The sequence below is a fragment of the Anastrepha ludens genome, chromosome 3 (genome assembly GCF_028408465.1).
Source record: "Anastrepha ludens isolate Willacy chromosome 3, idAnaLude1.1, whole genome shotgun sequence".
NCBI classification, from domain to species: domain Eukaryota; kingdom Metazoa; phylum Arthropoda; class Insecta; order Diptera; family Tephritidae; genus Anastrepha; species Anastrepha ludens.
Genome location: NC_071499.1, coordinates 24,274,843 through 24,296,082, shown reverse-complemented (window position 1 = coordinate 24,296,082; position 21,240 = coordinate 24,274,843). Strand labels below are relative to the sequence as shown.

General features: G+C 41.4%; 2 protein-coding genes across 3 annotated transcripts; both read right to left on the bottom strand.

Moving 5' to 3' along the window:
• Positions 1 to 693: 693 nt before the first annotated feature.
• LOC128856313 (mediator of RNA polymerase II transcription subunit 20) lies at positions 694 to 1,803 on the bottom strand. Its single transcript, XM_054091607.1, has 2 exons — positions 1,697 to 1,803; positions 694 to 1,639 (listed from the first exon to the last, which is right to left on the bottom strand). The coding sequence occupies exon 2, from the start codon at positions 1,635 to 1,637 to the stop codon at positions 894 to 896; it is 744 nt and encodes a 247-aa protein (XP_053947582.1). The 5' UTR covers positions 1,638 to 1,639; positions 1,697 to 1,803; the 3' UTR covers positions 694 to 893.
• Positions 1,804 to 6,761: 4,958 nt separating this feature from the next.
• LOC128857177 (uncharacterized) lies at positions 6,762 to 16,681 on the bottom strand. Of its 2 annotated transcripts, XM_054092805.1 has the most exons (4): positions 14,903 to 16,681; positions 9,124 to 9,705; positions 7,051 to 7,661; positions 6,762 to 6,989 (listed from the first exon to the last, which is right to left on the bottom strand). In XM_054092805.1, exons 1-4 carry the CDS (start codon positions 16,169 to 16,171, stop codon positions 6,938 to 6,940), a joined length of 2,514 nt encoding a protein of 837 aa, XP_053948780.1. In that variant the 5' UTR covers positions 16,172 to 16,681; the 3' UTR covers positions 6,762 to 6,937. The 2 variants fall into 2 exon arrangements, with proteins under 2 accessions (XP_053948780.1, XP_053948781.1); XM_054092806.1 differs by having other exon boundaries at positions 6,762 to 7,661; positions 14,903 to 16,679.
• Positions 16,682 to 21,240: the final 4,559 nt, after the last annotated feature.

The window sequence follows — 21,240 nt, the reverse complement described above, 5'->3', positions numbered from 1 at the left end:
ATATTTCGAATTATTGTATCATTTTAAGTCCTCGAGCTCTTAAAAACGCACCCTATACTGGTACTGCTATAGCTGTTTGCGCATCTTGATATACCCATCCCTAATAAATTTTTCTGTTCAATATTTTTTTAGAAAATTTTAACCCGCCAACTGTCCTTTTAATGAACTTTCATAAAACTGCTTTAAAAAAAGCATTTGTCCGAACTCCCTTCGTTTAGTTGTGCGTCCTTATTTTGTTCCACAAAATCCATTCCACAGTGTTTTTTTTCTGAGATATAATAATTATAATTTGGCTCACACAGATACCTGTGTGGCGACGCTGGAATCGAGAGATTTATTTATATAAAATATTCCCCTATATTTTTCATAATTTTTTTTAAATAACGAAAAAGTCGTTTTAAAGTACTGAAATTGATTATACTGATTAGAATCCTTCGCGAATTCCGAAGATTGCGCTAATTTTTTAAATTTATAAACCACAGTCCTTTCTCAGATATACAACCGACTCGTACCGCTGCTACAACTCGGTGATATATTTTGATAGGGTGATTAATTTTGTGCCACCTTTTGTTGATGCTTTATTAGCATAGTGGAACTGCCATTTTTGGAGCTCAACTAAAAAAACGCCAAGCGTAAGTACCCATTGTTCCAATTATCAATTCGTCGTGGAAAATTTTAAATAAAAATCTTGGCTTATGTGCAGCTGCTACAACGCGTCCCGGCAACGACAACCCGCTACTAGGAAAGCGAGGTATACACCGTACAAATTTATTTAATTTAAAATGAAATTTTGACCAGTTTCTGAGCCCTTGCGCTATCATTTCTTCTATGTTACTTAACTATTTTAAAAATAAAACTCTTAAATTACCGCCAACTAAAAAAGGTAACTACTACTACAAGAGCCGCATTCGTTGATTGCCGCCTTGCATGCCAGCTGCCGAATTTTGCGCTGATGCTGCACCGCCACTGCTCGCCACCGGCAGCACATTTTGTTTGCGATAATTTGTAAAACTCTCCAAATACTGATTGATCGTATCGATCGGTTCGTAGACATCATTTTGTTTTGGATGTATCTGCTGCTGGCCTATAGGATTCAATATTTGTTGTGAAAAGTAAGCGGGGTATTCTTTGGCGATTTGCATGCCTAGAAAGCCTTGCAGCATTTCACGTATCATTTCCCAACAATACGAAAGTACTACACACGGCCGATATTCGATCTCAATGAGTATGCCTTTGAAGTTCTCCATCATTGTCACCGAACCTAGTTTTATGAGGAAATCACCATATTCAAAACGTGCACCCTTTGATTCGATTTTCGTTTGCTTTTTAGACGTGTACACCGTTGTCATTTTGAGCATAAGCAAATCGAAGAGGTTGTCTGCCACTAGTGGTATTTGCTTGCCAGCACCATTGTCTAATGTAGCGAAGGTGGTTGCTGGATATTCGGAATCGTGAAGTACATGCACAGTTTTGGCTGGGCCATGGGGTGGTGTGGAAATGTAGGTTTCGCAATCTACCAGGAATTGGCCGGTATGGATGGCACCCAGCGCCAAAAGGCGCTTTGTAAGGTAGTCAATTGCTTGCGCGCCAGTTTTCCCCTCAGGTATCTGATATGGCAGCAATACAGTGACACCCATTGCTAAGGAAGAAAACATTTTAATGAATTTATATTTACGGCGAAAGACACTTTATTTACCTTCTTCTAATTTGAGGCCGGTTTGTTTAGATTCACAAATTAAATATATTTTGCATGGTCACAGCTGATACGGAGGGCCATAATGGGATGGAAATGGAACACAGTATGCAGCAAGTGGTTCATAATTAGATTTTTTCATTTCGTTGGAAATTTACTGTGAACTTGAAATTACTTATTTATTATATTATATATTCGAACTCTTTCGAAGAAAATCCTTTTTATTATTTTTTTGGGTTGACTTTGCATTATGGCAACGAAAGTTTTGCTTATAATGTCTCAATGTGTGGATCTAATTTAAAAATTACTACACACAAATGCAGTCAAATATCAGTTTTCTGATATATACTATTTTCTTCATAAATTATCATTAAAAACTATAGCAAAATTTAACGCTAAAAATTATAATTTTTAGCATAATACAAACACCGAAACAGAGTAATATTCACTTATAATCATTTTTATTGGGTGAGCATTTGATATTCAACTTTGTTTTATTCAAAGTCTATTATTAAATTGCAAAATAAGCACAATAAAGAACAAAGTAATTGATAATAAAAATAATAAATAAGACGAAATAAAAAACATGCCCGTGGCAGCCGGTTCTACGTACCAGAATAACTCGACGAAGGGCGGATGCGCCAGTAAACTATTCCTATCTAGTGCCTCTAGCTGAATCTCACGCCTCGTTTATCTTTACTGGAGCATCTCTATGCAGCAATACTGACATTGAGTCTAACCTTAGGCCCGAAGTTTTTTTCTGCTGCATTTGTCAAAGACGGCTCCACCCAAACTTCGCATCGGTCAGGTACAATTAGTTCGACAGGTGGTGCCTCTTCAATACCCGATTAGACCTTATTACACATGGGGAGTGGCCCACTCGGTTTTTAGCCACATGTTGCTGCCTTCATTAGGCGTCTGTACCCATCCCCATGGCCTCTTACTGGCGTAATGCACTGGCGCAACCATCTAGCACCACAAACGGAATCTCTACGGCTCTTCCAAGTTCACTTGAGCAACCTTTGTAATGGTAATGGTTGTACGGGTTAGGCTAGGGCCTTTATGCACTGCGACCAGATTGATTTATTTTGCGCCCCTAATTACTTAATTATAATTATTTAGAATACCGAGAAATCCAACTAGCTTCTTAGGAGGGAGCAATAGTAGGCCTTCCTGGTCTAGTAGGCACGAGTCCAGGATTCTGCGCCTCCTGTGGCCTAATGCCTCATAGTTGGTGATTAAGTGTTCCATAGACTCCTCTTCACAACAGCAGAACCTGCATAATCTTATACTAGTTAATCCTATTGTGTTAAAGTGTTTATTACAGGCAAAGTGACCAGTAAGTGCTCCACAGAGTAATCTGAGGCCTTTTTTATGTAGGGTTAGAGCAAATTTTGTTCTGTTGGCATTGAAGTTCAAAAACTTTTTGGAGTGGATAAGGCCCATTTTTTGGTTTCCTGTTTTATATTATTTTTGTAAAAGCCGAAAAATGGGGTTGGCCCAATAAAATGCCCTTCTGCCCCTTACATCCAGCCCGCTGCCAGCTTCTCGAAATTCACCAACGACACTTTCAGCGCTCTTCCCATCTTTACCGATGTGTACGTAGCCGAACGCGTATTCCGCAAGGCGATCATCGCTGCTATGGCTCGCTTCATCCTAGATGGAGAGATCCGTTATATACATCCCAATTTCCCAGTCGAGGCAGCCATGTTAGCACACGAGCGTGACCGCTTACGCCATACCGACCCCGGGGATCCCCGAACAAGGGATCTTAATTTGGAAGCGGATCAAATGGACGGAGCACCTGAAGACCTGCAACTTCACCTCCCATGTGAGTCAGCTGTGGTACACCGTAAGGTTTCTATCGAACCAGATAAAGCACAAAGACAGGGTGCTAATTACTTTCGGTGGTTGTATTTCGTCGGATCCGAAGAGAGGATTTTATAGTTTTTTAGCCGGTATTCTCTGGTCGATAGGTCCAAGTGCCGTGCCATCAGACGGCTGCACAAACTGCTACACAACATGACGTGTAAGTAGTCATCAACAAAGTGAAAGCTTCCAAAGCCAGTTTTTCAGAATGACTCGAATGGAATTAACATGCTGATGCTGAAAAACATGGACCCATTGCACGGAGGGTAGCCCCACTATTGAAACCCGCCAACCAAGGTCGTTTTTTCGCGCTATAACTCTCCTTTCCCAAATAGGGAAGGCACTTAAGGCCCTGTTACTCCTCCCACTCCTCACGAAACATCTGACCCAGCTCTACATAAACATGCCTTCCGTAGAGAGCATAGTAACCCCACAGCCTACCTACTTATCTACCTACCTTCCACAGCACTTACAGCTTTAAACACTCAGGTTAACCTCAGGCTTAACCAAAACCGCCCTAGCGAGAAGACTGCCTTAGTAGCTTGGATCTCTTGAAGGCTTTTGATACAGTCAGCCATTTCACGCTACTAGATCGCAACATTCTCATCTCCGCCACATGGTGTAACCACCGCTTTTTATTTGGCATATTTTTCTCACTCAAGACTCCTGAGACTGGGCGTCAACTTTGCCAGCTTTGAAACCCTCAGACGGGGATATCGTTTCGGCATCGACATGAAATTTTGGAATCTGGTCACTATTATTAAAGGCGAAAGTGGCGTGCTCTGTTTTCTGCTTATGCGTAAGCCATTTGCTTCCAAGACTTCAGCCCACTGTGACAATTTATTTTGTAAAGCATCAGCATTCTCTGATAGTAGAGCGACATCATCGGTGTACAACAGTGTCCAAGGCAATGCATCTTGTAGTTTGCGTGTTAGAGTATCTATAACCAGGTATAATAAGGGACTGAGGGCCGAGCCCTGATGTGCCCCTACGTTTATCGAGAACTTCTCAGATACATCGCTAGCACATAAGACTTGTGATGTCGTATGTAAGTCCTATGCATTTCTCTAAGTGTCTTCCATACTAGATCTCTTGGAGCTCGACCAATAAGTCGAATTTACCTTCTGGCTGCAAATCATCCAATGGGCACGGCGGCGCAAAACACCCTGGATTAGGAGGTGACAGCTCTTGGCCATTGTTCTCTAGCTATACCAGGCATCAGGGTGAGTTATCTTCTGAAAGACAATTCCTCCTGGTGTTTGGAGCCGTTTAGAGATTCGATTAAGCCCCTGCACCGCGTCAAGGTGCCTGCCGTAGCAGGAGTTTCAAGCTATACCAACGCGTCGTTCCGTAACGTTTTAGCCACTTCATAGCTACATCCGGTAAGTGATGAAATATTCCATGACGCAAAACGCATTTTATTTCTGTCGTTAGTATCATTTCTCTTTGACGTAAGTGTGAATGCATTGCTTCATTCATCGCTTCTGGGGGACGCCCTAGTATGTTGAGCACTCACTTTTTGGTTGCTATTCACAATAAGAAGGCGTTCGATCCTATCAAACGAGACGCAATATGGCTGGCACTGAGTAGAAAAGGAGTTCTCGCCAAGATAATCCGCCTCATCAAAGCCCTCTACGAGAACTCCGAACTGGCAGTGCTTCACAAAGGCGATATCAGCGATCCATTCACTACCAACGCAGGCGTAAGACAAGGTTGTCCCCTGTCACCCCTTCTCTTCGTCATCGTCCTTGATGACATCATGAGCTAACTGAACCTGGACAAAAAAGGCATCGTATGGAGCTTCCCCAAACATCTTGAGGACCTGGACTTCGCCGATAACATCTGCCTCCCCTCTCACAAACTCTCTGACATGCAAGCGAAGGTGGACAGACTAGTCGCGATGGCACGTACTGTCGTACTGGCTATGAGAGTTAACCACAATAACGCAAGGCAGATATTAGTTGACGGATGCCCGGTGAAATTTGTTGAAAACTACTGCTACCTCCGCTGCATCATAACGGCAGATGATGGAGCAGATGAAGATGTCAACTTCAGGCTAAATAAAGCAAGGGCGGCATTCGGGCGAATGCATACAGTATGGGAGAGTTCGTAAATTTCTAGACGCACTAAATTACGAATATTCGGTTCATGCGTGAAGTCCGTATTGTTGCGCGGAAGCGAAACATGGCTGGTCTCTAACACCATCACACAGAGTCTACAATCTTGCATCAACAAATGCCTCCGCATTATCTGCAGAATATTCCGGCCAAACACCATCAGTAACAACGCATTGTGGAGATTAACGGATGAGGAGCCCATCCTTAGGTAAATCAAACGCATTACACACATTGAGAAAACTACCAGATAGTATCATGAAAATGACACTGGACTGGAACCCGCAAGGAAGCAAAGGTCGCGGTCGACCAAAAAACACTTGGAGATGGTCGATGTTGCACAAACTAGCAGATGCCAACATCTCATGAGACGGTGCAAAAACAACAGCACAGAACCGTGTACGATGGAAGAGTCGTGTCGTGGCTCTATTCTCCCGAGAGGAGTGAGCAAGGAAAACAAAAATTCACATTTGTATGAGGATGTGTTTTTGGTCTTAGGTTTTGTGCTCTGTTTACCACCTGACGAGCAAGTTGGTAGCGCAATCTGTCTATGTAGAGTTGTAGGTGCTGCCATTGACATTTATAATATGTTCTTCCGTCACCACCTCACGTAAGCGCTGCCCCCAACAAATGCAGTCGCGACATGTCATTGACCTCACTTAGTGAGGTTCATCTGTCTTTGTGGAGAATTTTCTCAACCTGAGCACTCGTTTGCCCTTACTAGCAAGCTAGTTTTTATCACTTACACCGGTAATCGCTCGGTCCCCTTTCCTTGTTAGCCGCTCGAAGTTCGAAACGTTGCTCGCTCTGTGCCACTTGGAGTTGTGGATTAAGAGTTTTCCATCGAAGGCATTTCCTAGACTGTCCGAAGGTTTGAAGACTAGCAGTTTTTTTTACGACCTGGTCTGGTCGACTTGTTGGTTCGTGAGAGATGTGTATTTCATTTCCCTCTACCCACCTAACTATACAAGAGAGGGATCTCATATCCACCACGCGCCCTGTAGGGTTTGCAAGCTCCCCCTAGCGGCACTGACATTTCCTTGCTCAAAATAAATAAAGCAAAATTAGTTTAACTGATTTTTTATTTTATTTATTACATTAAATACACACATTCATACATACAAACAGACATATGTATCAATACAATTGTTTAATTTGGAACTAATACCTACTCATGAGATATTTGGTTGCCCTGTTATGTCCATCAAAAAGTGTAGGTAGAACAAAACAACAACAATACAAACAAAAGAGTCTATAGGCATCAATGAAAATCCAATAGTTTACCAACACATCTACGTAGACATTTAAAAATTCTGAAATAAATCTAATTTTGAGTGTCCACACACATTTGGTATCACTGCTTCTGTACTCTACTTGCTGTCTTTGATATCGTCGACCGTCTTTTTGCCAAATAGCTGCGGCGTCTTGAAACCACGGAAACTTTTGCGCAGTGAGTTGGTCACTCGCTTCTTGTAGCTCGTACTGGTGCTGGTCACTGAAATCTTGTCGTCCGGCACAAATCGCCGATCAAATCGACGCGCACTGTCCGCTTCTTCTGTTGAATTGCTCTCATCGGAATTGTTTTTCAAAAACTTTCTATTGAAATGCAATTGTGGTGTTCCCCATTTTTTCGCTATGAAAGCTTCAAATTCCGGATCACTTTCTGAGCCACTCTCATTGCTGGAAAATTTTCCATTGTAAATGTTTTTAAGTTTGACGCGCTCACCATCTGTTTCACTCACGCCTTCAGTCGATTGGGCACCGCCACTTTTGGGCGTGGCACCGCTAGAGTTGTCCGCATAGGGTATGTCGTCCAGCTTACGCGTAACAATCACGTCGGCCGGTACACTCTTCAGGTTGACACCTTCGATTTGTGTCTGTTGAAAGTCTGTCGGATGTACGCCAGTATTGGGGCTGCTGCGTTGCGAATTTCGCGATTTACGTGGCGTTTTTATTTCCACAATACGTACGCGATAGTGCAATAACTGGAAATGGAAAGAAAAGGGGAGAGAGAGTGTGAAATGGTAAAAGTGATAAGAAAACAAATAAAATGCAAGGAAGCGTGGCGTGAAAGTGGAGAGATATTGGTTGCTCTCTTGTCAAACGTGACGTAAAGGTAGACGAAATGTGCGAGAGTTTTTAAAATGGCCAACTTTTGTAAACAAATATAAAAAGTTAGGTTAGTTTGATGTAAAGGAGGAGTTTAGTAACAGTAAAAAAAGTTATTTACAAAAAACTAAAAAAAATTTTTATACAAAACTCTACAATCTCCTTAGTTCAACAGCTTATTCTGTCAAACTCAGTAAGAGTCGAGTGGTGGTACCGCACTAAGCGCAACCTTATGTATTCTCTCAACCGTGAGTAGAAAAATAGGTACTGATTCAAGGATGATAGATACCACGTTTGCTCGTTAGGTATGGTGAAAAAAAAGTTTTTTTGAGGGGAACTTTGGATTCTTCGTCATTCGTTTTTTGTTTCACAAAATTTAGCTTTAGCTTAGTGAACCACAAAACGGATGACGCCGGCATATCTGTCAAATTCGCCATATAACGTTTGCTTTTTGAACCACCTATTTTTTTGAGAATGGTAACACAAATGGTGAGTCTTCTTCTTCTTCCGCGGTTACAGTAAATGGCGAGCGTCACTGTGGCATGCTCAACGAGTTTTTGTTTCCAAAAATTGAAGAGGATGACATGGACGACATTTGGTTTCAACAGGACGGTGCAACTTGTCACACTGCCAATGTTACACTCGAAATTTTGGCTACCGTTTTTGAAAACCGAATAATCAGCCGAAATTCCCATATCAATTGGCCGCCTCGGAGCTGTGATTTAAGCCCGTTGGACTATTTTTTGTGGGGAGCCGTTAAGGATCCAGAGACGATTGATGCTTGAAAATATGAAATCGAAGTTGCCATTCATGAAATTGGAGCCCAAACCATCGAAAATGTGCTTAAAAATTGGAGTGATCGAATGGCCTACTGTAAAGCCAGGCGTGGCAGTCATTTGAACGATATTATTTTTCATTCATAAATGACAATGTTCAATCTTCAAAAAAAAAAGTTTGAAAAAATATTAATTAGTTTTTTTTATAGCCGATTCAAAAAGCAAATTTTACATGGCCCACCCTATAGTAGACCTCTAAAAATCTTTTCACCATGATACTGATTCAATTTCAAGAACAATAGAAACACGATTGCGTCCATCAGAGAGTGCATGACGTCGCATTGGTGCAGTTGCATGAGAGAAATGTGAAAATGCGAACAAGAATACAAGAAAAAAAAGAAATTAAGAAATCACACAAACAACACACGATTTGCAAATGCACAAGTGCGACGTCACATACTCCTACACCGATTCTGTCAAATTCGCTGCGAACAAAGTGGCGGTACCACGATCGGCGCCACCTTATTCTCTTCATGAACTGCTGATTCAATGGATTGCTCACCCGATCTTCATCGATGAATTTGGCCAGATCTGTTAGTTGCATACTAATACAAGAGCCCTCCGCCAAAATGTCATTATCATATTCACTATGCACTGGATACTTTTGTGTGATGGCAATGGCTTCATTCTCCTGATGTACAATTGTCACCTCGAAGGCATAATTGTGCTTCTTCTCCTTGATGGTCGATGTGCAGGCCATGGTGAATAGGATGCGCTCCTTGTCGTAGACTTCATAGAAATTGAACATCTCATCGAATACAATGAAGACATAATAGCCGGTGAGCGGCTTCTGCTTTACACCCATATTCCAAATCATGTCTGTGGTTTGTGAATGGAACACCTTGTCGGCGTGATCTTTCTCCAGGTGGTCCTTCCAGTGTGCCTCACGTCCAGCCCAATCGCAATCACCCCAAACACGGCCCATAAAACATTTCATTGGCTTGTAGATGCATTGTTTCTCGTGCCAGCTCAGCAATTCAATTTGCAAACGTACCGTACAACCGCCTGAGGCATTCGAGCAACGGAAATGCGCCTTGGAGCATAGCGCTTCCACGGTGAGAGAGCGTATAGTGGTGAACGGTTCCTGGTGGAGGAGGGAGAAGTGAAGATGTTAGAAATATTCAAATTATATCAAAAAAAAAAAAATTATGTATATATGAGCTTTCTACATACAGGGTGGTCCACATAGTATTTGGAATTTTATTCGGTTATAAATAAAGGGTTTTCCAATAAGAGGTGTTATTTTGATATTCAAAGAAAAGTGCTTTTTTTAATATAAATGATCGGATGTTTATTTCATTATAAAAAGGAAGATTTGCCGTTAATAGTGGAAAATAACATCAGGCAAATGACCACCACGACCACGCGTCAGGACAATACCCTTTTCATGAAATTTTCCATAACCGAATTGCAAAGTGGCTGCTCTATGTCCTCGACAGCCTCATGAATCCCATCTTTGAGGTCTTGAATCGACCCTGGGCTGCTGGCGTAGATCTTCTCTTTCACGCGGCCCCAAAGAAAAAAGTCACAAAGTGTTAAATCACAAGATCTCGGTGGCCACGTAAAATATCAATGGTTTCGTTGCTTGTGTGGCACGTAGCGCCGTCTTGTTGAAAATAAACGTTGTCCAGATCAATACCATCCAATTCCGGCCATAAAAAATCGTTAATCATCTCTCGATAGCGATAGATAACACCTGTTATTGGAAAACCCTTTACTATAAAAGACATTTGACACATAACAAAGGGTGATCATATTGGATGTACTTTTTCCAACAAGGTTTTTTTGACAGTTAACGCGTGACTACTGTCAAACTAAATGCATACTTTTTTTCAGTATTCATTGACATTTCATCATGGAAAGACGTACGCGTCAATGACGTTTACAAATCATACAAATTTATTACGAAAATCAACGCTCTGTGAAAGGTTTTTATCGCGCGCTCAGGCCAACTCATGGTTTTCAGCCATGAGATCCATTCTCGGCTTATTGGATAGGTCAATAAGGAAAATTGCCACATTTGGGCTGAAGAGCAGCTCGAAGTCACTCAAGAACAGCCGTTATATCTATTGAAAATAACCGTTTGGTACGGCTTATGAGGTGGGGGAATCAGCGGCCCATATTTCTTCAAAGACGAGGCTGGTGCCATTGTAAAAATGAATGGCGAATGCTATCGTGCCTTGATAAACGACTTATTGATGCCGGAAATGGAAGCTCGTGATCTCCACATTATTTGATTTCAACAAGACGGCGGATGGCGCTACTTGCCAAACAGCCCGTGAAACAATGGATTCACTGCGTCATCGTATCGGTGAGCAATTTATATCTCGTCTTGGACCAGGGGATTGGGTACCAGGATCTTGTGATATCACACCTGTGGAGTTTTATTTTGGGGGGGCATGTAAAGGGTGAATGCTTTGTGCTTAAACAAGCTTCGATTGGGGCATTGGAAGTCAACTTTCAGCCAACTAAAGTTATTCACGAGATACCGACCGAGGTCCGCCAGCGAGTCATCCAAATTGGTGCTTACGGATGGCAGAATTACGGCGCAGTTGAGGCTAATATTTGAAAGGGATTAGCTTTAAAAAACGAATAATAAAGATCGCCAAATTAATTTGAATTTGTTGTTGTTGTTGTTTTCTTCAATTTAAAATACGATACCTCTAAGTTGATCACCCTTTACACTCGTCCAATCAGTCGTTATTCAAATCACGATGTAAAGAACGCAGAGGTGTGGCTAGCATCAGACCGTTAACTGGCTCGCAGCTATTTTGAAGGAACCAGTTGACTGGGTGACGTAACCAGTGTCATGACAGCTGTTGGCTTACGAAAAAACTGAGATTGTGTTGGTGATATACGAACAAATCAACGCACCCATGGCTACTTAAAACAGAGAGTACTGCAGTATGATACAGAGGAGGGCTACTGCGTGTCAGTTGGTGTACCGCAAGCATCTGTTTTTGCACCAACCCAATGGAACTCTATGTATGATGGCATTCTTAAAATCGAAATACCCGCTAATGCCCGTCGGGATACACCGACGATATCGCACTGGTAGTGATTGATAAGCATATAGACAGATTGCACCATGCATGTAATGATGCCATCATAACAAGAATACAAAGGTGATTGAATAATGCCAGCCTGGAACTAGCTGCCCAAAAAAACAGAACTGGTGCTGATCAACAGTAGCAAGCAGAAAGAAAAGCTGTCAATATCGGTTGGTGGCCACGATATAGAATCCCAGAACGCTATAAAATATCTTGTCATCTACATTGATGCCAGACTAACATTCAGGAAACATCTTATAGCTGTTAGTGTGAAGGCGACAAAGGTTAACAACGCACTTATGGGCATGCTAACGAACATAGGAGGACCACAGGGTGCCAGGGAAAAAAATCTTTCCATAGTGCTGTACACCTCTCCAATCTGGACTGGAGCAAAGAAATGACATTTTAAAGAAGTACTGCAGGTCAGTAGAACAAGTGCGTTGAAGGCCGCATGTGCCTATAGAATGGTGTCGGGCGATGCAATCTACGTCATAGCTAGCAAAATGCCAATAAACATCCGGGCAAACTTACAGAAGAGGTTGTACTGCTCGCAAGATACGAAGCCGGCAGAGAAACTCAAACAAGTAGAACGTTCTACCTCGATAGCTGACTGGCAATCAAAATGGGACCAGTCATCAAAAGGCTGATGGACGCATAAGTTGATCCCACGGATTAACAAGTGGATTTGTCGAAAACACGGAGACGTTGATTTCTTCCTAAAGCAGTTATTAAGTGGACACGGATGTTTCCAAAAATATTTGCATCGCCTAGACTGGACTGGTAGTCCTTATTGTCGAGAATGCTTGGTCGAAGAGGAGACCGTCGAACATGTGGCTTTTTGTTGCAACAGGTTCGTTGAGGAGCGCGATGACCTAGCAAGAACAACTGGGGTATTTCGGACGCCCAATAACCTACTACCACAAGTGTTTGAGTCGAATGAAAAATGGAGGGTGGTACAAGCTTTTGCAACACGAATTATCGTGGAACTTCGCAACATTGATTGGTGGCGAAGGGATGGTGCGAGATGAACGCGGCAGCAACCACAACTGTCGCATTGATAAAATACAGCAAGACGAAGAGCAGACGAATATAACTGACGATTGAGCTTATTGCACACGACGGCCTACAGACGTAATTACCAAAACGGTATCCTTTTTACAGCTCGTCAAGAAAAAAAAATGGCTCATGTTACATCGTTGCCGTTCGTTAATTTGTTTGTTTTTTCTTCTCTTTGGGAGAGAATCTTCTGCCTGATGATGGCTAATTTTGTTAACGAACACAACTTATATTTCCCATTTTTATTCAAGCGAAAAGCGATTTATTTTCGAACGTCCAACCATGATTTAAATTTTTGACAGGTCACGCATGTTATTTTAGCTCTCAAAGTAAAAAAAAGTATTTGATCAAATTTCAAATGCTAGGCGGACCACCCTGTATATGTATAGTATATAGATATTTAAATATAAATGAAAATTCAAGTGGATACGTTGACGTCAGTGATATCAAGTTTTCATTACATGAATTATAAAATGAAATTCTCTCGACTTTGACCATACGCATTTGCCGGTTTTTGTATAATAAATAAATTAAAAATAAAGCAAAATTCAATTACTCAAAATAAACATGTACGTCGCATTGATGAAATCATTTTGGCTATTTGATAAAAACAAAAATTGAAAAAAAATTACATAGTCACATAATTTGGCGCATTTTTGTGCGCTCAGATAAGATTACAATGAAATTAATAACGGAAATATTGCCGACTTGCCGGCCGACACTTCTACGTTTTTTGTAAATTTTGTATATTTGTATTCTCTGCAAATGTTGTGAATTTATTTAGATATATATTCTTTCCCTCTCTCTCTCTCATTCTCTCTCGGGTCTCTCCCTCTTTCTTTGTCTGCTTCGAAAGTTTCACTTCTGTTATGTGTACTACGCTACACGCACTTTTTTTTCATTGTACTTTCGGTCACGTGTTTTTTTATAAACTAATTTTTGTAAAAAAATGAAAATTAATTTTTTTTTATAAAGTGAAGGAAAATTAAAATAATTTTTTTAATAAAGTAAAGAAAAATTAAAATAATTTTTTTCATAAAGTAAAGAAAAATTAAAATAATTTTTTTCATTAAGTTCAAGTCCTAATAAACAATATATACAATTTTTTATATTTATTTCTGTTGTTTTCCTTTCTAAAAACTGTTTTCCTTTTAACGCATTTTTGGCGCTGCTGGACGTATGTAACCCCTTAAACCGCGATTGCCAAATCGTCAGCGTAAGCAGTGACGTAGCAAACCTCTCTCTCCCTCTCTAGGCTCAGCAACAAGGAGTGCACTGCACAAATCTAGAGGAGGCGGGAGAGGACACCTCCCTGAGGGGTTCCTCTGCAGACCTGTCTGCTTGTTCGTGCTCGATAACACAAAAATGTTTAATAGCTATTCCGAATTTTTTCAAGTAGGCGTTCGTTAATGTCAAAAAAAAAAAAAAACTCATCACTCAAAAATTGAGAGAACAAAGATAAATTTGCAAACAGGCAAATTATGTTTTTGTAAAATTTGGTCTTTTGTGCACTTCTGGCCTTACACCGGTTTGAAATTTCCAGTTTATAGTCAGATACGCTAAAATTAGCAATTTAACAATAAAAAAAAAGAAAATTACAAAGTACATTTGAGGTAATCTTTTTGGACAACACACAAATTTTTAAACAAACTCAGCTTTTATGCCTTCTTTTACCGGTTTCGCGAATTTTTGCTTTCCCCACTCTTTGGGAGAGAATTTTAGCTACGCTCTTTATTTGGTTTGACGGCTGGTGATGGCTAATTTCGTTATCGAACAGAACTATCATAATATAATAAATATAAAAAGTAGTGACGTCAAATAATATTCGATAACTGCACTCACTAAAATCACTTCACATCAAATGCAAATTGGAAAGCAAATTTGTTGCTGTCAAAAGCAAATAAGCAGATAATAAAATAAACCTTCAAAATACTGGTTAGAAACAGTAGTCGTTTTGGATGCGATTTCCATAGTCCATTGTTTTTAGTCTAAGCAAATTGTTGTTGTAAATTTAAAAACACAAAAACAAATCAACTCCTAGACTATTGAGCGCAAAGTTTGAAAAATCGTATACGAATACTACTCTACTTTATGGACACAAACGATTTCTTAGGTGCAACACACAAAATTATTATTATTCTACTCTATGTAGTTTGATTCAAATCTGGTACATACCTTACACAGCGGGCAGAGTAAGAGCACCCTTGTGCACTGCTGACAAATACTGTGCCCAGTCTTGCATAGCAAAATCGGTGTTTTCATCGGATATGCACAACCGGGGCATTTGAGTTCCTCGATCAGACGTTCATAGTGATTGACGGAAATCTGTTTGGGCGCTTCCGGCGATAGGGAGACAGGTCGTTCCACCACCCGACGCAGTGTCGGCGCAGTTTCTTCCCTTAGCTGTACGGTCGCCACTTTGATTGGTTGCGGCAGCATAGAGCTGGTAATTAAAGTAGGTGCCAAAGTCGTCTTCGGTGTTGCTAGGCCTGATGCAGTACTACTCGCACCACTAGAATTGGCTAAAGTTGGTGATGTTGGTGATGTTGGTGTAGTTGTGGGAGTGGGTACAGCGATTGGTGCAACCGGCGACGGCGGAACGCTTGCGATTGGTGATTTCGCCGCTGTCGCTGCTGCTGCTGTCGCCGTTGGCGTAGAAGGCACCGATGTGGCAGAGTAAGATTTCTGATCGCCAATACCAATGCTACGCGTACGACTCAACATAGGCGGTTTGGGTGGCGGTGAGCTCGTCTTACGCGGTAGCGTTGCATATTTAGTAGTGGAGAATTTTTCCGATGTCGTCTTTTCAAGGCCATTGATATCGGTTGCGCTGGAGCTACCCAAATTCGCACCGCCCACGTGCGCCTGTTCCTCGCGTGTATGTGTACGTATTTCATTGAGGACAGTTTCGGCGCCATTAATCGACTGGGTTTTGATCTCACTTTCGGTCTTCTCATCGATCGTATACTCGCTAATTGTGTTGTTGAGAAAGAGTCGGCGCTTCTCATTGATCTTCTCGATGCTCTTTAAATGACCAATTATTTTCAGATCTTCGTTGAGATCCTTACGTAAATTGTTGGAGTTGGCATTGATGGTGTTGTTGGCTGTTGCGGCTGTTGTTGTTGTTCTTGTTGTGGCTTCACTCTTGCTGCTGCTGCTAGCATGTGGACCATCACCAGCGCTCTGGTCGTTGCTGTCCGTTGACTTCTTATCGTTACCGTTTTTGGTTGGTTTGATGTCCTCTGCCTGCTCTTCCTTCTCAGTCGGCGGAACGTTGGTGTCACTGGTACTGGAGTTGATGGTGACTTTGGTGCTGTTGCTAGTGCTAGAAGTAGTACTCTTGGCATTAGTGAGGCTGGAGGTAGACACTACCGCTACAGTCGTAATTGCTTTGGCTTCATTGCCGTTCAGATCGCCGACCGGCACTTCGTGTATTACGTTCATTTTTTGGCTCAGATTTTGGGATTATATGCAATTGTAAATTTAGTTGTATGGTCTTTAATTATTTTTGTTCTTCAATTTGATTTGATTTACGGTAATTACGAATTAAATGAATATAAATACCGTACGTTTACTGCTCTGTTGGCAAAGTGAATTTTAAATTGTCGTTTCGATTTAATTTTCTGCTTCAAATTTTAGTTGAAAGCAACGCAATCATACATTTGCTACTTTTTAATATTCTTTATCTCTAAGGTATCTTATCAATTGCGGCCTGAGAACGCACCGGCAACTCCCCACCACCACAACCGCCGACACCATAACGGCAGTCGGAGAGTGTCAACGATAATCGATATAATAATTTGTAAACATCAATGAAATGGACTGGAAAAGAGTTTCAAGAGAGTGCCGTTAATTGGCTACACTCTGCCTATTCATTTCAAAGTTTACGCCAGCAGTTCTAATCTCGGCGCTAACAACCGAGCGACAGTTTGACATCATGAATTAACAAATCTACCATGACAAAAAGCGTTACCACCGTAAGTGATAATAAAAGGTGTAAATAAAGGCAAATTAAAGTGTTTATCTCATCCACTCACTCACGCCAAACAAAATCTGAAGAGATATGGAGCTGTTTGTTTGTTATGATAGTTCAGTTAGGGTGAGTCAGCGGTTGCTTTTTTATTACATAAATGCTGTAAAAAACGCCGTAATATATTGTATTTTCCAATAAAGTTTACTGCCTTGGCTAATCCCAAATGGGACTGAGAAATGTCACCGATCTCCAAACGAGATGACTGTGACTCAGATACCGAAACGACCCGGATTTATATCCGGCCAAGGACTGTCACTTCAGCAGCATTCCCCGTATGTAAGTATGGGGAATGTTTATGCTGCTACAACAACAACAACAACTGTGACTCAGAGGATAACTGCAAGGCTGAGGAGTTAGCTCGTCGTGAAACCAGCCTACATGTTACTAATATCAGGGATACATCAGGTGTTCCCTTCTTTTTCTTCTTAATTGGCGCAATAGCCGCTTACATGACTTTGGAGAAGTTCAATAACAGCGCGTTAATCGTTTCTTTTTCGTGCAAACCGGTACCGGTTAGAAACCCTAAGTGAAGTCAAGTCCATCTCCACCTGATCTTTCCAACGCAGAGGAAGCCTTCCTCTGCTACCACCAGCTGGTAGCGCATCGAATACTTTCAAAGTCGGCGCGTTTGTAGCCATTCGGATGACTTGACCTGGCCAACGTAGCCGCAAGATCTTTATTCGTTGCACCATGTCTATGTCATCGTAAACCTCATATAACTCATTGTTCCATTATCTGCGATACTCGCCTTCACCAACATGCAAAGGTCCAAAAATCTTCCGCAGAATCTTTCTCTCAAGCAGTCCAAGGGACCCTTATCGGATGTTGTCATCGTTCAAGCTTCTGCCCCATATGATATGTCGGACTTGATAAGAGCCTTATAAATTGTTAGTTTTGTTCGTCGAGAGAGGACTTCACTACTCAGTTGCCTACTTAGTCCAAAATAGCATTTATTGGCAAGAGAGAGACAGGCATTCCCTTGCAGGTCTGCAAACTGCAATCAAATTACGATGCAGAGGTGGCGTTTAGAACTCACCTGTGGCTCTCAAATTTTGTTCGGCAATAAGTGTTCAATGCACGAAATCTCTATTCACCCCCGATGGGCGTCATAAAGTAATTTTTCTTGATGACAATGCACCGCCGCATCGAACAAGAGCGACCCGGGAATTGGGGGAGACGTACGATTGGGAACCGCTGGTGCATGCGGCTTACTCACCAGACTTGGCGCCTTCCGATAATCACTTGTTTGCATCGATGGGCCACACACTTTCCGCTTCAATACTCACGACGAAGAAGCCAAAAAAATGCCTCGACGATTGGTTTGGGGCCCAAAATGGCCATTTTTTTTGGCGCGGCATCCACAAATTGCCTGAGAGATGGGGAAAATGTGTCGCTAGCGATGGCTTTATTTTGAAGATTAAATTTGTAACCATTTTTTGGTAATAAACGTTTGAAATTGAAAAAAGTCTCCTTTCATTGGTATACACCTGATATAGCTACTCTTGCACCAACTTCCTTATAGAGTTTTAGTGATTTGCATGCTTCTCAAGAGTTACCCTGCAGTATGATATATGCCTCATTTGAATAAAAGTTCTAAAACATATTTACAAAAAATTATGACAATCGTCCATTTTTTCGGGCTCACAAGGTATATAACCCCTTAACTTGTAACAGAACTTATGGCAGAACTTAGCAAGATAAGCAACAATTTAATTAAACAACACGGCGGCAATAATATTGAATAAAAAATAATGAACTATATAATTAAAATTAAATAACATTATTTTTTCTAGAATTAACACAATTTAAAAAAATGTTCACTTTTGAGTATATTAATTTAGATTCTTTAGTCTGATTATACCGATTTTCCCATAAAAAAATTTCTCTTTTCAAAAATAACAGAAAAACATCAGAGAAAATGATGTTTTAGGTGTTAACATTTTTAGGTCGCTCGCTGTAAGTAACGAGCTCGCTTTGATTAGCAGAGAATTAACGATAATATATAATAAGATTATGAATTAAGAAGAAAAATATAGGACGGAAATATTTATTACAATAGATATTTACTTTGCTGGCTACAATAAATTTTCCAATCACTCTAAATAACTGTCATCCTTATCTGGCTTGCGAAGAAGATGCGATGGTTTGTGGTTCTGAATGGGTTCGATGGATGGGTTCTGATTGTTTTAATCCGGTGCAAAAGGTGTGAAGTTGTGAAGCCAATGGATCCACAAATTAGTCAGACTGATTTATTTTTACCGCTTAGGAGATGCAAATGAGTCGGTGACGCATGGCGAAATGTAAAAATGTTACTTATCTATGAAAAATAAATACACATCTGCTATGCATGAACAAATTGGAGGTGAACGTGAGCTTACATTAAGTCTATTGATCAAGCAAATCATTTTTAACAGCTGTTACAAATTATCAACTTTTGGTGTTCATGTACCCAAAAAACTTGCAAAGTAGGGGAAAATGAGAGAGCAAGGTTAGGTTAGGTTTGGCAGCCGCATTGCACATAGAGACAGCGATGCCACTTAGACCACGAAATGGGTCCGTTGTGAGCCGCAGAGGCTCCCTTTCCATATTGAACCATCCATTCCATAGGAAGGCCCCAGGGAAATCGCAGACGGCTACTGTCATTGGTTGCTGACTCTATAATTCTATTTGCAGCACCTATCTGAGCGGGGACCAAAAAGTCTAATCTACAGGAAGTCACCCATACATACAGGCAAGGCGCGCTGCGTGTAGCTTGCGCGTATAGAACGGTGTCTGATGATGCAATCTGCGTAATAGCGAGAAAGATATCCCTAAACCTCTTGGCAGAGGAAATGTTTCGACTCTATAAAAGCAGCGGAGCGACTGCTCACAATAGGCCGGTGGCAGCAGCGGTGGCATGAGTTACAAAGCGGACGTTGGACCTACAAATTCATACCACGTGTTGATGAGTGGTTAATGAGAAAACATGGAGACACCGACTATCACCTTTCACAGTTGCTCAGCGGACATGGCTGTTTTCAGGAATACCTGCACCGTTTTAAGTTGGCAGGTATTCCTGAAAAGGTATTAAGGGCTGTCCCTTTCAGTCCAAACTGCCCGAATACAGACGAAAACGCAGAACACGTCATGTTTATTGCGACCGCTTTAGAGAGGAACGAGCTATACTGGAGCAAGCCCTGGGTCATCAACCGTTCTCCAGCACCCTCATACGAGATATGTGCGCAACCAGCGGTAAGTGGGAGGCAGCGCAAACGTTTGCAGGTAAGATTATGACGCGACTTCGCCATATTGATTGGAAACGCAAAGGTTTTCAGCTACAGAGAAGGCGGACAGTCTCTGACGAACCAACAACAAGCACAGACGTTTGAGTGAAACACTCAATACAGTATCATACAGAAGACAAGACGGTAGTGAATTAAGATAACACTACTGCAAGCTTTCCGATGCCTTCTTTACTTTGGAACCACCCATAAACATAGTGGGAGTAATTGGGACTATCGACGGTGTATAGCCTTCATACGCCTACAGGAGAGAAATCTAGACGCAGGTACCTGTTGTGTCTTCGGACATAAACTCGGCTCTACCCAGAACTTATACTTTTGTGCTCTCAGGGTAGAATTAGCCGAGGTGGAGGATTGTTATAGTATTAGTGGGAGCGTGCCGTACATACCATTGGAGTGACGGCACCTTTGAGATGTTTCTGACATTGTGATTTCAACCTCCTTAAAAAAAAAAATATTCAACCCACCTGAGCTTCTGACAAAGCGTAAAAAGTTATTGATACCCAAAGTGTATAGATTATTCATATTCGTTAAGAAGTAGGACCTTAAAAATCGGTTCCTGCTTCTGGCTAGAGCCGGGCATGTGCAAAAAAGGTGTTGAATTGTTTCCAACTCCTTCTCATTTCTGCAGCTACGACAGAAATCATGCTTGTAAAAGCCTAATCTCCCTGCATGATTTCCTATGCGACAATGTTCTGTGAGGGCCCCTACTTAGGTCCTAATTTGAAGTCTACTCAATTTTATAATACTCTTGGACAGACGTAGATTTAGCCTTGGCCATGTTTGCCTAGCAATTTCACAGGTATTGACACTAATCCATCTTCGACTTACGGAACTGATTAGTGCGTCCTTAATAAGAAGCTTACAAGTTACGAGAGGTGCCCCCATAAAATTACTTATGTTTGGCATATAAGGTACCTGTAACCTCTTGCAAGTTGGTCAGCCCTATAGTTCCCTGGTATATCTCTGTGGCCTGGAACCCAGCATAAGATGCTACGATATTGTTTGGCCATCTCATTAAGAGATTCGCGACAACGTAAGACACTCCTTGATGTTGTTCGGAATGCATCCAGGTCCCGTAGGGCAGCTTGGTTGTCTGATAGAATGCAGATATCTGTTGATAGGAATTCTGTTTATCTCTAAGCATTTCAAGGCTTCATGAATAGCGTTTATTTCCGCTTGAAAACACTACAGTGATT